This window comes from Artemia franciscana, unplaced genomic scaffold (assembly GCF_032884065.1).
Source record: "Artemia franciscana unplaced genomic scaffold, ASM3288406v1 PGA_scaffold_56, whole genome shotgun sequence".
In the NCBI taxonomy this organism is placed as follows: domain Eukaryota; kingdom Metazoa; phylum Arthropoda; class Branchiopoda; order Anostraca; family Artemiidae; genus Artemia; species Artemia franciscana.
Window position 1 is genome coordinate 419,037 of NW_027062696.1, and position 17,131 is coordinate 436,167.

The 17,131-nt window shown below is 32.8% G+C and overlaps 1 protein-coding gene and 1 long non-coding RNA gene across 4 annotated transcripts in view; one reads left to right on the top strand and one right to left on the bottom strand.

Annotated features, from left to right (window-relative positions):
- LOC136042025 (uncharacterized) overlaps positions 1–17,131 on the top strand; it is a 118,820-nt gene that overhangs the window by 74,247 nt on the left and 27,442 nt on the right. For all 3 annotated transcript variants that reach the window (XM_065726881.1, XM_065726879.1, XM_065726880.1), the window contains one exon: positions 16,629–16,839. In XM_065726881.1, coding sequence (XP_065582953.1) covers positions 16,629–16,839 — 211 coding nt within the window. The remainder of the gene's footprint in view (positions 1–16,628; positions 16,840–17,131) is intronic.
- On the bottom strand, positions 1,516–2,877 carry LOC136042026 (uncharacterized). The gene is made up of 2 exons (XR_010621149.1): positions 1,766–2,877; positions 1,516–1,673 (listed from the first exon to the last, which is right to left on the bottom strand). It is a non-coding gene; the product is annotated as an uncharacterized LOC136042026 (long non-coding RNA).

The following is a 17,131-nucleotide window of genomic DNA, read 5'->3' on the forward strand; positions in this document are numbered from 1 at the left end:
TCACCCATTTAGCTCAACCCGTAGACCAGTATTTGGGAACGCGTAAGAGTACATTGCCCCCAACAAATGACCTTGGGGAGGATGTTCTTATATAATTTTATATTCCTATATAATTTGAGAAATAAATAATTTCTGTTATATATTTGCACATTGGGGGTTGGGGGCAAAGTAAGGGGAGATACAGTTAAGACGGACCCAGTAACGGTTTTTCCATTGTTGCCTTTTCTGTTTCTGGGACACCGGAACGAAATTTGTTTCGTCAGATTGCTTATTCATCCCCGCTACCTTGCTATTTTTTCAAATTTTTTCTTCAGAAGGTTTCTGAATAACGCAGATTTTGGAAGAAAGGTCAAAAGGTCCGTCTTATCTGAAGGGGCTGGCAAGACGGGTCACGAGAGAGGGCAAGACGGACCATCATTTTCGTAGTCATCTTCGACTATATATTTCGTATAAACATATCAAGTAAATATTTTTAAATCAAGTAATAATGTATCAATCATGTAAAATGTCCGCATTGGCTCTTTATAACACACTGAAACCAGAAAAATCAACTAGAAATGTGTGGAGTGACGCCTGCCATACCGTTTCTCCCCATGGGATAAGCTTTGGCAGTTTCATCAGACTATCCTCAAGACTGACCCTTTCCTTGTCAGTCGTCTCTTGAAATTCATAAGAGGAGAAAATCCTCTTCCAAAAGAGCACTTCAATCTTATCTTCAATGTCGTCTTTCACCTTCCCTGTGTCCCGGTTTTTAGTTTTCTTTTTCTCCTTTATTTTTCATTTTTTTTTCCTTTTTTTAGTTTTTTTTCTTTTTCAGTTTTTAGTTTTTTTAATTTTTTTAGTTTTTTTTATTAGTTTTTAGTTTTTTTCTTTTTAGTTTTTTCTTTTTTTTCTTTTTTAGTTTTTAGTTTTTTTACCTTTTTTTCTCGACAGACAGACAGACAACTTATTTATATATATATATATATATATATATATATATATATATATATATATATATATATATATATATATATATACTAGCTGTTGGGGTGGCGCTTCGCGCCACCCCAACACCTAGTTGGTGGGGGCGCTTCGCGCCCCCCCCAAGCCCCCCCGCGCGCGTAAGTCGTTACGCGCCATAATAGTTACGCGCCATTGTAGTTGTGTCCCTATGTCCCACCTGTGAATATAGATATATATATATATATATGGTTTTAACTACGTAAAACTTGCGAATATACAACATTCTTTGCTGTCCCATTGTCTTTGCATATAAATAGATTGTCAGGTTTACCGACTCTTGAACATGCAACATATAATGGTCCATGGGAAAACAATCTGTATTCAGATCTATACCTCATGATTCTAATGATTGCCCTTGAGCTTTGTTGATGGTGATTGCTAATCGACCATTCCCTGTCCCGGTCGTCATTTACATCCCCCTGTTTCCCCCGGTGTCCCCGTTGTAGTTGTGTCCCTGTGTCCCGGTCGTTATTTATATTCCCTGTGTCCCGGTCGTCATTTGTATCCCGGTGTACCGGTCTGTATATACATTCGTTTTTTAGTTTTGTTTTTCTCCTTTATTTTTTTCCTTTTTTTTTTCTTTTTTAGTTTATTTAGATTTTTAGATTTTTTAGTTTTTTTATTAGTTTTTAGTTTTTTTTTCTTTTTAGTTTTTTTGTAGTTTTTACCTTCTTTTTAGTTTTGTTAATTTTTTTTTTTATTTTAGTTTTTTTATTAGTTTTTAGTTTTTTTTTCTTTTTAGTTTTTTTGTAGTTTTTACCTTCTTTTTAGTTTTGTTAATTTTTTTTTTTACTTGTGTCCTGGTCGTCATTTATACTCCCTGTGTCCCGGTGCTTTGTTGATTGCTAATCGAACATTCCTTTTGTCCTGGTCGCTTTCTCTTTGAGTGTCGTCATTTATTTTTTTCTTTTTTAGTTCTTTTAGTTTTTACCTTTTTTAGTTTTTTTTTAGTTCTTAGTTTTTTTAGTTTTTTACCTTTTTTTAGTTTTTTTAGTTTTTTTAGTTTTTTAGCTTTTTTATTTTTTTTATTAGTTTTTAGTTTTTTTGTAGTTTTTGCCTTTTTTTTAGTTTTTTTAGTTTTTTAGCTTTTTTATTAGTTTTTAGTTTTTTTTTGTAGTTTTTGCCTTTTTTTAGTTTTTTTAGTTTTTTAGCTTTTTTATTTTTTTATTAGTTTTTAGTTTTTTTTGTAGTTTTTGCCTTTTTTTAGTTTTTTCAGTTTTGACGTCACCTGATCCAGTTTTTTCAGGTGACGTCACCTGATCCACGATCCACAGATCCACAGACAACTTATTTTTATATATATAGATAGTTTTTTTTTTTACTTATGTCCTGGTCGTCATTTATACTCCCTGTGTCCCGGTGCTTTGTTGATTGCTAATCGAACATTCCTTTTGTCCTGGTCGCTTTCTCTTTGAGTGTCGTCATTTATTAGTTTTTTCCTTTTTTTCTTTTTAGTTTTTTATTGGTTTTTACCTTTATTTTAGCTTATTTTTCAGTTTTTTCCTTTTTTTAGTTTTTTTTATTTTTTATTTTTTTTAGTTTTTTACCTTTTTTTAGTTTTTTTAGTTTTTTTAGTTTTTTAGCTTTTTTACTTTTTTTATTAGTTTTTAGTTTTTTTTTGTAGTTTTTGCCTTTTTTTAGTTTTTTCAGTTTTTTTTTTAGTTTTTTATTGGTTTTTACCTTTATAGTTTTTTTAGTTTTTTAGCTTTTTTATTTTTTTTATTAGTTTTTAGTTTTTTTTGTAGTTTTTGCCTTTTTTTAGTTTTTTCAGTTTTGACGTCACCTGATCCAGTTTTTTCAGGTGACGTCACCTGACACATCCATCCATCCATCCACAGACAACTTATTTTTATATATATAGATATATATATATATATATATATATATATATATATATATATATATATATATATATATATATATATATATATATATATATATATATATATATATATATATATATATATATCTATCTATATATATAAAAATAAGTTGTCTGTGGATCTGTGGATCGTGGATCAGGTGACGTCACCTGAAAAAACTGGATCAGGTGACGTCAAAACTGAAAAAACTAAAAAAAGGCAAAAACTACAAAAAAAACTAAAAACTAATAAAAAAAATAAAAAAGCTAAAAAACTAAAAAAACTAATAAAAGGCAAAAACTACAAAAAAAACTAAAAACTAATAAAAAAGCTAAAAAACTAAAAAAACTAAAAAAAGGCAAAAACTACAAAAAAAAACTAAAAACTAATAAAAAAAATAAAAAAGCTAAAAAACTAAAAAAACTAAAAAAACTAAAAAAAGGTAAAAAACTAAAAAAACTAAAAACTAAAAAAAAACTAAAAAAAGGAAAAAACTGAAAAATAAGCTAAAATAAAGGTAAAAACCAATAAAAAACTAAAAAAAAAAACTGAAAAAACTAAAAAAAGGCAAAAACTACAAAAAAAACTAAAAACTAATAAAAAAAAGTAAAAAAGCTAAAAAACTAAAAAAACTAAAAAAAACTAAAAAAAGGTAAAAAACTAAAAAAAAAAAAAAAAAAAAAAACTAAAAAAAAGGAAAAAACTGAAAAATAAGCTAAAATAAAGGTAAAAACCAATAAAAAACTAAAAAGAAAAAAAGCAAAAAACTAAAAAAAATTTTCATCTAAAAAACTAAAAAAAACTAAAAAAGGTAAAAACTAAAAGAACTAAAAAAGAAAAAAAAATAAATGACGACACTCAAAGAGAAAGCGACCAGGACAAAAGGAATGTTCGATTAGCAATCAACAAAGCACCGGGACACAGGGAGTATAAATGACGACCAGGACATAAGTAAAAAAAAAAACTAACAAAACTAAAAAGAAGGTAAAAACTACAAAAAAACTAAAAAGAAAAAAAAACTAAAAACTAATAAAAAAAACTAAAAAATCTAAAAATCTAAATAAACTAAAAAAGAAAAAAAAAGGAAAAAAATAAAGGAGAAAAACAAAACTTAAAAAAAGGCAAAAACTACAAAAAAAACTAAAAACTAATAAAAAAAAGTAAAAAAGCTAAAAAACTAAAAAAACTAAAAAAAGGTAAAAAACTAAAAAAAATAAAAAATAAAAAAAAACTAAAAAAAAGGAAAAAACTGAAAAATAAGCTAAAATAAAGGTAAAAACCAATAAAAAACTAAAAAGAAAAAAAGGAAAAAACTAAAAAAAATTTTCATCTAAAAAACTACAAAAAAACTAAAAAAGGTAAAAACTAAAAGAACTAAAAAAGAAAAAAATAAATGACGACACTCAAAGAGAAAGCGACCAGGACAAAAGGAATGTTCGATTAGCAATCAACAAAGCACCGGGACACAGGGAGTATAAATGACGACCAGGACATAAGTAAAAAAAAAACTAACAAAACTAAAAAGAAGGTAAAAACTACAAAAAAACTAAAAAGAAAAAAAAACTAAAAACTAATAAAAAAAACTAAAAAATCTAAAAATCTAAATAAACTAAAAAAGAAAAAAAAGGAAAAAAATAAAGGAGAAAAACAAAACTTAAAAAAAGGCAAAAACTACAAAAAAAACTAAAAACTAATAAAAAAAGTAAAAAAGCTAAAAAACTAAAAAAACTTAAAAAAACTAAAAAAAGGTAAAAAACTAAAAAAAAATAAAAAATAAAAAAAAACTAAAAAAAAGGAAAAAACTGAAAAATAAGCTAAAATAAAGGTAAAAACCAATAAAAAACTAAAAAGAAAAAAAGGAAAAAACTAAAAAAAATTTTCATCTAAAAAACTAAAAAAAACTAAAAAAGGTAAAAACTAAAAGAACTAAAAAGAAAAAAATAAATGACGACACTCAAAGAGAAAGCGACCAGGACAAAAGGAATGTTCGATTAGCAATCAACAAAGCACCGGGACACAGGGAGTATAAATGACGACCAGGACATAAGTAAAAAAAAAAACTAACTAAACTAAAAAGAAGGTAAAAACTACAAAAAAACTAAAAAGAAAAAAAAACTAAAAACTAATAAAAAATCTAAAAATTTAAATAAACTAAAAAAGAAAAAAAAAGGAAAAAAATAAAGGAGAAAAACAAAACTAAAAAACGAATGTATATACAGACCGGGACACCGGGATACAAATGACGACCGGGACACAGGGAATATAAATGACGACCGGGACACAGGGACACAACTACAACGGGGACACCGGGGGAAACAGGGGGATATAAATGACGACCGGGACACCGGGACAGGGAATGGTCGATTAGCAATCACCATCAACAAAGCTAAAGGGCAATCATTAGAATCATGAGGTATAGATCTGAATACAGATTGTTTTCCCATGGACCATTATATGTTGCATGTTCAAGAGTCGGTAAACCTGACAATCTATTTATATGCAAAGACAATGGGACAGCAAAGAATGTTGTATATTCGCAAGTTTTACGTAGTTAAAACCATATATATATATATATATATATATATATATATATATATATATATATATATATATATATATATATATCTATATTCACAGGTGGGACATAGGGACACAACTACAATGGCGCGTAACTATTATGGCGCGTAACGACTTACGCGCGCGGGGGGGCTTGGGGGGGGGCGAAGCGCCCCCACCAACTAGGTGTTGGGGTGGCGCGAAGCGCCACCCCAACACCTAGTATATATATATATATATATATATATATATATATATATATATATATATATATATATATATATATATATATATATATATATATATATATATATATATATATATATATATATATATATATATATATATATATATATATATATATATATATATATATATATATATATATATATACTAGCTGTTGGGGTGCCCCCCCGCGCGCGTAAGTCGTTACGCGCCATATTAGTTACGCGCCATTGTAGTTGTGTCCCTGTGTCCCACCTGTGAATATAGATAGATTTATATATGTGTTTCTAACTACGTAAAAATTGCGAATATACAAGTGGCTTTCCCACTACTGGGAGCTTTCCGTTTCCAATTGCCAGCAATTGATCTGAAAATGTTTGACCAGAGTCATCATTTTGCAATCAGACACTCATATTTGTAGTTAATTTTAATATTTTTACGTGTGCCCATAAATTAGAATTTTTCAGGCAAGCATTCATTTCGTCTGCAGGAGTTAAACTACGTAAAAATTGCGAATATACAACATTCTTGGCTTTCCCATTGTCTGTGCATATACAAAGCCGTATGTACTAATAATGACGTCATATGCAAACGCTCTTTTTACAAACAAACAAACATGCATACACACAACTCGTTTTTATATAGATAGATAGATAGATAGATACAATGCAAATTAACTGCGTAAAACTTGCGAATATACAACATTCTTCGCTGTCTAATTGTCGCTGCATATAAATAGATTGTCAGGTTTACCGACCCTCGAACATGCAACGTACAATTGTCCATAGGAAAAACAATCAGTATTAAGATCTATACCACATTTTTCTAATGATTGACCTTGAGCTTTGTTAATGGTGATTGCAAATGCTAATCGAATTGGGAATTGCAATCTTTTAAATTGAAAAGGCAGATCCGTTGGAATCATGGGAATGCGAGGAATAAGAACAGCCTCACCCTCAAAAAGCCCTGTCAAGATTGTGGCCTCTATTGGGTTTTCCATTGTTTCTTTTTACGGCAAGTCGCGTGCCATTGCAAAGCTTTGGTGGGTTGATATTTCTTAAAAGTATTATTGGTACGCCTATTTTCAGTTGTAGCACGTGTGGTGGAAACCCTGAAAGATCTATGGAATTTAAAAATTCAGATGGATAATTAACCGCTTCATTTGGTTCCAAAACAAAGGACTGCCTGGTCTCGAATCTTGGTCAAAACAATATTGTTGATTTCGTGGACGTCTATATTTTTGGGTGCGAGAATCGCTCTTTCACTTAGCCATTGATTATTTTTATAATTTTTTAGAATATTCGGAAATACTTTTTCAATCAATTCATTTTTGGACGTCACTAAATTACAGAAATCAGCAGGTAGTTGTATACGTTCTGAAATTGAGTCTATCGTATCATAAATGTCTTTTTGTTCCGACGTTAACTTGGAAATGTTATTTTGTACATACGACAATAGATCACTCGTACTGTAACTTTGTTCACGATCCAATTCTACACATGTCGAAACAGCAGCGATACGGTTAGGTGAAGGCATTCCCAAATCCTGAAGAGGTTTGTTTGCCATACGTACGCACAAATCTTCTATAATAACTAAAGTGTAGTTATAAATTTCTGATGTAAAATCAAAAGTCATATCTGACGTCTCTAACTGTTTTCGATGGAGTATATCTTCGGACATTTTTGACTTATATTTTCCCCATAACTCTGTAGGAGCTGATGGAGAGCAAGTTGTTAAAATGATGCCAAACAATGCATGAATTTGACTTGGGGTTGACGTTTCGCACGCGTCATTGATGCAGTTATCCCAGTGTTGGTCATTCTCCAATAAATTCAGAGCTTGGCATGCACTACGGTAAGTGTCATGTATAGTACCGTTTACAGTTCTCAAATACTCAAAGGATGTCGGACCAGGTACATTCACCAAAAGCAGGCGTAGAAAGAAGCATTCATGTTGATTGGGGTGAACAGTGTAGAGTCTTCCTATCGTGGTATCTTTGAAGATGGTAAGTTGGCCGTCGACTGACTTACCCTGTTTTCGACGTTCAAATACTTTATTTTTAGTATTCCACGTGTAATACGAAGGCACTTCAGTATACAGCAGTTTTTTTGCAAAAGAATCATTTTTGCAAAGCGAAAAAAAAGCTGTTAATTTTGTATCCGATGGATTCAGGGCTCTTTGTTGCACGTTGGTTTCCGAGAAATAAACACGTTGACCATTCTGTAAATGTACCGCTAAGTGAACAACAGCTGGACTACGTTCATGTATCGGAAATGAAAGAATTCGCCAAACAGCTTCATTACTGCTTATGTATCTTCCAGCCTTATATTGTACGATTTCGTCGAAATCTTTGATTTCGGGCTGCAAGCCAAAAACTGCCATGTCACTGCCTTTGTTGACGTATTTACATATGTATTTGATTGCCTTTACGGAGTTACAGTATTCAACGTTTATGTGTGCATTAAATGTTTTTGATAATAATGGGGAATATGGAACAACCCACTGGTTATCTACTTCGATGGTGGTACCGTTGCCATTGTAGGTTCTTCAGTCATTTTACAATTAGAAATTTCTCTTTCAACGGTCTTCTTACAATTAAAAATTTGTCTTTGAACGATATTCTTAAATACCTGTGTCCTGGTCTGTAATTTCTCTTTGAGTGTCCCGGTCGTTATTTATATTCCCTCTGTCCCGGTCGTCATTTGTGTCCCGGTCTGTAATTTCTCTTTGAGTGTTTTTTCATCTAACTGTGCGGTTTTGCGTTCTTTAGCCTCAAGCCTGTTTCCTTGCTGTTCTTTTGATTCCTCGGCACGCTTTCTTTTCTGACTTTCTCTATCAGCAGCAAGTTTTTTGGCATAGACTCTTTGAGCATCTTCATCGGCTTTTGCCATTGTAAGTTCATCAGTCATTTTAAACTTAAACATTAATAGATTTCTACGTGAACATATATGTCTTAAATATCTTTAATGACGTCACCATCATAGCAAAAATGACGACAACTAACTTCATGACGTCAGTCGACACAGAAACATGACGTCACCTGACAGACAGGCACACATTTATATTCCCTGTTTCCCGGTCGTCATTTGTGTCCCGGTATCCCAGTCTGTAATTTCTCTTTGAGTGTCCCGGTCGTTATTTATATTCCCTCTGTCCCGGTCGTCATTTGTGTCCCGGTCTGTAATTTCTCTTTGAGTGTTTTTTCTTTTTGGTATTTTTTAGTTTTTTACATTTTTCTTTTTTCAGTTTTCTTTTTCTTCTTTATTTTTCAGCTTCACTATGAAATACATATCGCCGAACCTTTGTTTTTTTAACTAAAATCTGGTAGGCATTGATGACCTTATCCAAGTCAAAATCCCAAACCCAATCATCATCGCTATCATTTTCAGTTTTGATATGTTTTGACTCTCGCTGTCCAGGTGGATCTTCATCTAACTGCGCGGTTTTGCGTTCTTTAGCCTCAAGCCTGTTTCCTTGCTGTTCTTTTGATTCCTCGGCACGCTTTCTTTTCTGACTTTCTCTATCAGCAGCAAGTTTTTTGGCATAGACTCTTTGAGCATCTTCATCGGCTTTTGCCATTGTAAGTTCATCAGTCATTTTAAACTTAAACATTAATAGATTTCTACGTTAACATATATGTCTTAAATATCTTTAATGACGTCACCGTCATAGCAAAAATGACGACAACTAACTTCATGACGTCAGTCGACACAGAAACATGACGTCACCTGACAGACAGACACACAGACAGACAACTTATTTTTATATATATAGATAGATATATGACCTTTGCAACAAAATATGACGTTATCCTCTTGTCAACTACTTTGACAAAAATAAAATCACCTTCTTTAATTCCTCCCGGTCTTAAAAAGGCCTCACCATCCTCCTCAGTATCTCCGATATGAAGGCTCTCGTCGCTGCTTGTATCGCTAAGCACAAAGTCTTCCTCCTCATCCAAGCTAGCCGTGATGTTTCTTTTTGCTGTTTCTTTCTATCCAGCTTGGCTCTTCTTCTTTGACTTCTTTGCTTCTTTTATTTGACGCTCTGCTTCAAGGCACTCTTTTTCTGGCGTGTCAGTGAGAATTTTGAAACAGAGTTTTTTGCGTCCTTTAGGTTTCACTGACCTTGGTCCAGCTTTCGGGAACCGTCTGAAGACTTCTGGCGTGACAGCCTTCGAGGCCATGTCGGTTGTTAATGCATGTCGGTTGTTAATGGCTGGCCAGTCAACGGGTTGGAGGGACCTTCTTCAGCTTCATCTGAACTAGTAGGAGAGGGGACTTCCTAGTAGGGATGTATAAAGGCGAAGGATATGTGCTTTTGGGTACGAAACTTTAGCAAATAGCTTAAGGAGAGACAGATCTATACTAGCCTGTTTAATATTACAGCAAATATGGGCATCCCATTTCAAATCGCTAGTCAGTGTGACCTCTAAGAGTTTCGTTTTTGTTATAATTATTTCATTAGGTAATGGGGTTATAAATGATGACTTTGATCTAACAAAACTAAAGGTCATAATATGAGATTTGTGGGAGTACACTCTCATTTTTGACTGGGCTGCTTCACTTGCAACATCTTCGAGAATTTCCATTGCACTGCTCTTAATATTTCTTCACCACTTTTCTAGCAATGACTCGTCATCCACAAACTTGATATGTACATTCTTGATATGTCAGCTAGCTCCTCGAGTCAACTTAGAGTCAAGTTGTCGTTCCTTTAAGACTAGTTAGTTTAGCTTCGAGAATTATGCAGCCATGACGGACCTTAGTCCATCTCAGGTCCGTCTTACCACAAACCATGTGGTCCGTCTTATCTGCAACGGGTGCGACCTCAAAAAAATGTAGGAAACTCGCTAGATGGCACAGAATGGCGTTACAGTCAGGTCTAAAGAAAATATAGAGTCGGAACTCTTTGGTGGCAAAACCTCTAGAACATTTTATTTCCCCAATCAAAGATATCATGAAATATACTTCATATCTAACTTTTCCAAAACACCCTCTTAAAATATCAACTTGAATTTTCTTGAAAACTTACCAACGAATCTTCTTGTTTTTTCGGCAGAACTGAAGGCTAGATGGCTGTACCTTACTGTCACTACTGGATGATAGTGCTACACACCTCTGAATTTTAAAACGCTAACATTCGTCTTAACTGCAGGTCCGTCTTGGCTGTATCTCCCCCTATAGTTTAATGACAGTCAAAAAGTGTTATATACATTGAATTTGCATATGAAGCAATATTTGTTTTCTAGGCTTCTACCATAAAGATAAGAATGTGTTAATGAAAATCGTCTTTTTTCATTGTGCAAATTTCCAAATTTGGTATATTTGTTTCATATTTTTTTCATAAATAAAAAAGGGAGTAAATTTGTAAATAAGTAAAAGAACAGAATCTATATACATTGTTGAACTCATGATCATGCAAATGTTTCGGTCAAGACAATTTTAGGTTGTTCGAAACATATTTTGGGTAACTGACCCCAATTTAGGCAAATGACAAGTTTTGAATTACAATGCCTATGCGAAATTTTATTTGTAGTCATTTAGGGATCCCAAGGATCTTAATATCTGTATGGAAATGAACAATTAGGCTAATGTTGTGGTCTATTATACATTTTATTTAAAAATATATAATTTATAAACTCTAGAAGAAAAACGAAAAAATTACAACGTTTTGGATTAAGCGTCAAATGCAGAAGTATCCTGTATGATTCTATTCTCTATGAAGTATATTGTAAGATCGAACTGATTTATCCCCCCAAAAACTAAAGCTAAGAAGCTTCTTGGACCAAACCAATGGCTATAGGATATTGGAAGCGGTCTCTTTGATACAACAATCAGAAATCGTGGTACCTTTTTTATGATTTAAAGAGATTGGAGGTTAATAAGAAGTGGTGCAGGTTCAGCCGAAACTAGTCCGTTCCTCGGGATTTTGTAATGTAAAACTGATTTGAATTCAACTTTGTTGAATCATTGTGAAAACGAGCAAGGTGCAACTTCAGGGGAACACAAAAGGACTCGATATGATTGTATACTGTATATTTTATGGCTGAAGTTCTCCAACTCCTCCTATAACTACAATTTAATGCGGATTATATACTTATTAACAATATGATTTAATACGGATTAAATCAATATTCATAGAATATTGGAAGCGGTCTCTTTTGAATAAAAATTACGAATCCGGGTTCACTTTTTATCACGGTGTAGCAATTAAAGGTTTACATAGACTGGTTGAGGTACAGTATAAGTTAGTTGCTGGCTAAGCATTTTTTAAATCCAAATTTTAACTAGATTCAAGTTTCATAATTAATTGTGAAATCCAATTTATTCACTAAGAAACAGAATTCTACAACCTTTTTTTTGGCGATTTACACAGTGAAGAAACTTGTCTGTCTCAAGTTTATATTCAATAATTTAACTTGGGATTCCTGGATTTTTCCTTTGTCTTTAAAAAAAATACTTGAAAAAAATGCCATCAAGTTAATTTGCACCAAAAAAATTAAGCTTACCGAAGAATTTCTGAAAGAAAGATAACATCAAAAGGATAACATTCAATGGAACTTCAAGAGTGGGGAGATCTAGTTTGCTTTGATGTTCCAGCGATTTTTCTCAAAGAATGCACTATCAGCAAGAATTGCGAGCGAGTTATTCGAACTGTATATTGAAAATTATTTAGTCCATGAAAATGCACAAAACAATGAATAGCCCAATAAATGACTCTTCATGAGCGACCTACGGCAGGTATCAGCTATTCATTCCAGGTGATGAATACTGATGTTTTCTTCGAACAAATACTATTGGTAAGTGTGATGATTCAGTTTCTTAAATATTTTGTATTTTAATTATAACAAGATTTTATTTTCATTCTTTTTTTAGTTTTAAAGTTTTCGTTGTTTGACGGATGTGTGTTTGTTTTATTGTTTGTTTGATTTGTTTTTCACCCGGATTAATTGCATCAAACCAATGGTTGAAGAATTTGAAGAATTTCCGCTCCTAGCTTTCTCTTCTTATTTTTTTATCCTTTTTGTTCTTATATTATTCCAGCCATTTCTTTTTTCGTTCTGATTTAGTCTCAAATGCGTTGAAAACGCCTTATTTAACACAGGCGAATTTGTCCCGTTATTTTCTCTTCTTTGCCACTGACCTTCTTTTCTTTTTCGTGGCTTTTTTCTTTTCTTTTGCCTACATCATTTTCTCTGTTCTTTGAGTGGTTGAAGTGGGGTGTATTTGAGTAAAAATAGGAAACACTTTGTAATTCATTAGAATAGAAACCTTTTTTGCAGAAAACATCAATGACGTTCAACTTATTTTTATATCGTTACCCCTGTGTAAAAATAAATTATTCAAAAATTTACAAAGAAGAAAAATAAGATTTCTTTGGAAGCATTTGACATTGTCTTAATCTTTTGTTTGATTTTGTAGTGAAATGCAATAAATTGTTCAGTGCTTATTTTTTCTTCATTAAAGTGCAAAAAATTCTAATCTTCAGATGTATTAGAGGGGTCTTCTAAAGCTATATTTGTTTTATCAAAAACAGGTTAATAAATTTTTGGATAGAAACCGTGACGGACACAGAAAGCTAATTTTAAAAATATAAAATATACACTGAATTATATTTATGGAAACTTATTTTACTATTTTAGCTTCGTGTTGTCTTCTCAAAGAAACCCTTAAATATCAGCATTGATATACATTAAATACCATGTAGTAAATGCTAGTATGTTATTTTCTCCCTTCTAGACTTATTTGTTGTTATATTTCCCATAGATTTTTAATCAACTTGATGAGAAGTACTGGGGGCTGGTCGCCCACCTATATTTTTTACCTTTAAGATAATCACTATAAGTTTCAATTTGTGATCAAACAGGCCTCCTTCCAAGCTTCTAAGACCATCTGATCTAAATGATGTGCCCTTGGAAAAAACAAAAGAAAGGCCATAGAAACACAGAATAGAGCCTACAAACAAAGCTCAGGAACAAAATACAACTTTGAGTAGCATAAATCAAAGCAAAAAGAAAGAAAAACGATAACAAAAGACAAAAAAAGAAACACACCAAGGTTCAACGTTTTAACCGAGAAACACCAATCATAATAAAATTCATAATAGCCGCAGCAAGCTATCGCTCCAAACATGATTCCCCATGTTTAATCCCTAAACGATGAAACTTGCACAACTGTTTAATGGCACATGCATTCCTCTCAGCCATCCACTTAATTAACCAGCATTCACTCTGAAACTTTCGTCCAAAAAAACCAATCTGCAGCTCAGACAGCTCTTCAGACTCGGATACAAAATGAAATAAATTCTAATTCACACATCCACACATAGGGCAAAAGTAAGGTCCAGCCGCCAGCCTAAACTTTCCCAAAAATTTCGTTCTCTCACCTAAATCTAAACTATTCCCTCTTACCAACAACAAATTCTTCAAGTCCTAGTTATTCAGCCCAAATTTAAAATAAACTTCCTCCCCCAAACACTCTTTAGCTTGGGAGTAAAACCTCAAGGAGGTATATTGGTGCTTATGAGCTGGTCACTCTCGGATTTCTAGGTCATTTAGGGTTTGCTAGACTTCCTCCCATACTGACATGCTTTCATCCATTGGGCCTTTTCCTCCATTCCACATCTCCGAAAAGCCACAAAGGTCCAGTATTTTCTTGACCTGATTTGGCCACGATTTACGTCTAATTATTTTTTTCTAGGTATTTATGTTTCTTGGTAGCCTAATAATTTCCTCCCAAAATTTCACCATTTTAACCAATCTAACACTCTTTAAAGTGAAACGCTCCAAACCACTGAACTAAATGGATCATTCAAGCCTAAAATTCTCTTAAAACATCTTAGCTGAACTACATCTATCTTAGCTGCTTTAGCAAAACCCCAAGCCTCAGAGCACTAATGTAGACTAAAAGCTACTTTTTTCTAGAACACTCTTTTCTGCATAATCATGTCAGCTAGCTGACCCAAATCACTTCTCAAAGGCAAATTTGTTAACCTGTTACCCCTTAAATTGCAATCTTCTACATGCCTAGACATCCCCATTAATGCACTAAACTTAACATCCAAATAAACCAATTCATCTTCTAATCCCCAGCATCATTCCTCTAAAATTAAAATCAACCTTGGAATCAACATTCTTTTTGCTCCTAAATACTAATATTAATGACTTCTTAGCGTACAACACTAAGTCCTTTTTTTGACCAATTTTTATTATATCTAATTGCTTCTGAAGATTTTCTCTACTATCCGCAACTAGAGCTATGTCATCCGCAAATGCAATACATGATAGCCTAAACCAATCCAGAGATAAATAAGAGGCTCCAATACTTTTCGTAAAACTACCTAATTAATTAACAAACAAGGGGAAAAGCTTAGGAGACAAAGAACATACTTGTTTCACCACCACATATGACGTAACTAGCCTAGAAAATTTTTCCATAACATTAACAACAAACTTCACCCTCCGATACTTATCTGCAATTATCAGGGGCGTAGAGTGAGCATTTTTATTGGGGGCGAGGGGTGAGAATTTTATTCGAACGCTACTATAGGATAATTACCATTTACCGAAGACGATACTAGGATAAATTCAAAATATTACACAATACATAAGAAACGATAAACACACATTAAATAAACATAAAATTAAGTAATGGTGATCGAGCTTTTACTAAAATTATCAGCAATGAGCTGCTGCAGATGACAATAGTATAGTTCAAAAAAGGTTTTGCGTGGGCTAAGGTGAATTTCCTATACATTTGGCTTTTTTCAGCAGGCTTCACCGCTAATCTTGCAGAATATATCCTCCCCCCTCCACTTCCCCAGCCTCCCATCCCAGCATATGATGCTCAATTTTATAGTTGAACTAAGCACCGTTCTAACAGTCCCGGGCATTATGCTATTCAGTTGCTCGTAATTTTGAACGGATTTTGACTCTTTAAGATTAAATTTATTGTGCTAAACTTTTACAGTTTTTCTATATTAAATTCCTTTATCATTTTATCAAGGTCAATTTGTTATTCTCTTTCAACTGCCAATAGTGCAAGTGAAGATAATCTTTCTTGCCCCCTAGTGTTGCGGCAGTACGTCTTCAACCATCGAAGGCAAGAAAAAGATCTTGCGCACGACGCAGAATTCATATAAATAGTGAAATACAGTTTAAATAGATCAAATATAAGAGGAAACACTACATCTCAAGCATTTTTAAGCAACAGCAGATTCTCTTTCTAGAATGTTTTTGTTTTTTATTCTTAACTCCGTAAAAACACTGATGCTCAGACATGCAGCGTTCAAAACCAAGCTTATAACATTCACAAACAAAGCTTACACTGTCTTTGTTCGTTTCGTTTGCACCAAGCGTTACGCTTAAGTTGTTCAAAACTTTCAAACTGTTCTCTTCTAGCCTAATTTCGATCTCTGTAGTTAGAACATCAATACCAGGGTACAACACTGTATTTTTAAAAAACCCTAACACTGTCTCATATGGAACTATTGTATCCTCACCTTATTTCATTGGAACTTTATGCTACTAGGGCAATTCAGGACTCTAAAACCACATTTATAAGCTAATGCTGAGCTGTGAAGGATATCAGAAAGTACCATAAAACACCCACAACGTTTACTTTTGTTAAAAAAAAAACTTGTTTTTTTCATTAATATTTATCTTTAATATCTTAAATATTTAATATCTTTTTTATTTAATTTCAGGGTTGAAACAAGAGTGACGCTTGGGAAAATACACAGGAAATATATGATTTGGATTGTATATTTGCATTCTAGGGGGGGGGCTGTGGGTAAACTGTAGTGCAGATGCAGTCAAAATGTATTTCCTCCCAGTTTCCAATGACCATTTGGTTTAAACGAGGTGGCCGGGTAAAAAATACATGGGAAATATTTCGTTCTTTACTTAGTTGGAAGTACTGTATATACCCTGTGAATCGAAAAACCACAATGAATTTCTTATGCAATTTTTTATTTTAGGTATCATGGCTGAGACACCGAGATCTTCACCTTCTCACTGTAGGTGTTTACACATACACAACCGATCAAAGATTTCGCGCAAATCATGTTGCTGGAGGTGATTCTTGGAATTTAGAAATACGATACGTGCAGGAACGAGATGCTGGCATCTATGAATGCCAAATGGGATCAACACCCACTGTCAGTCAATATGTCAATTTAACTGTAATGGGTAAACTCAACCTGTTTTTTTTTATTATTTAGCTTCTCTTTACCCTATTCTAGCACTTATAAGCTTGCATTTGGACACTTGAATACTCAGAAATGAATGGCACGTTTTTGGGAAAACTTTTAACATGAAAATAGCAAAAAAGGAGCATAATTTAAAAGTAAATAGAACGACAAAAAAGCATACTTAATAATGAAAAGTTTACAACATAAATTGCAGCTTATAACCTTTCAAATAGCCTAAAAATTTCTATTATTGGTGTTTCACAAGAGTTCTTCAAAGTCGTCATGCTCTA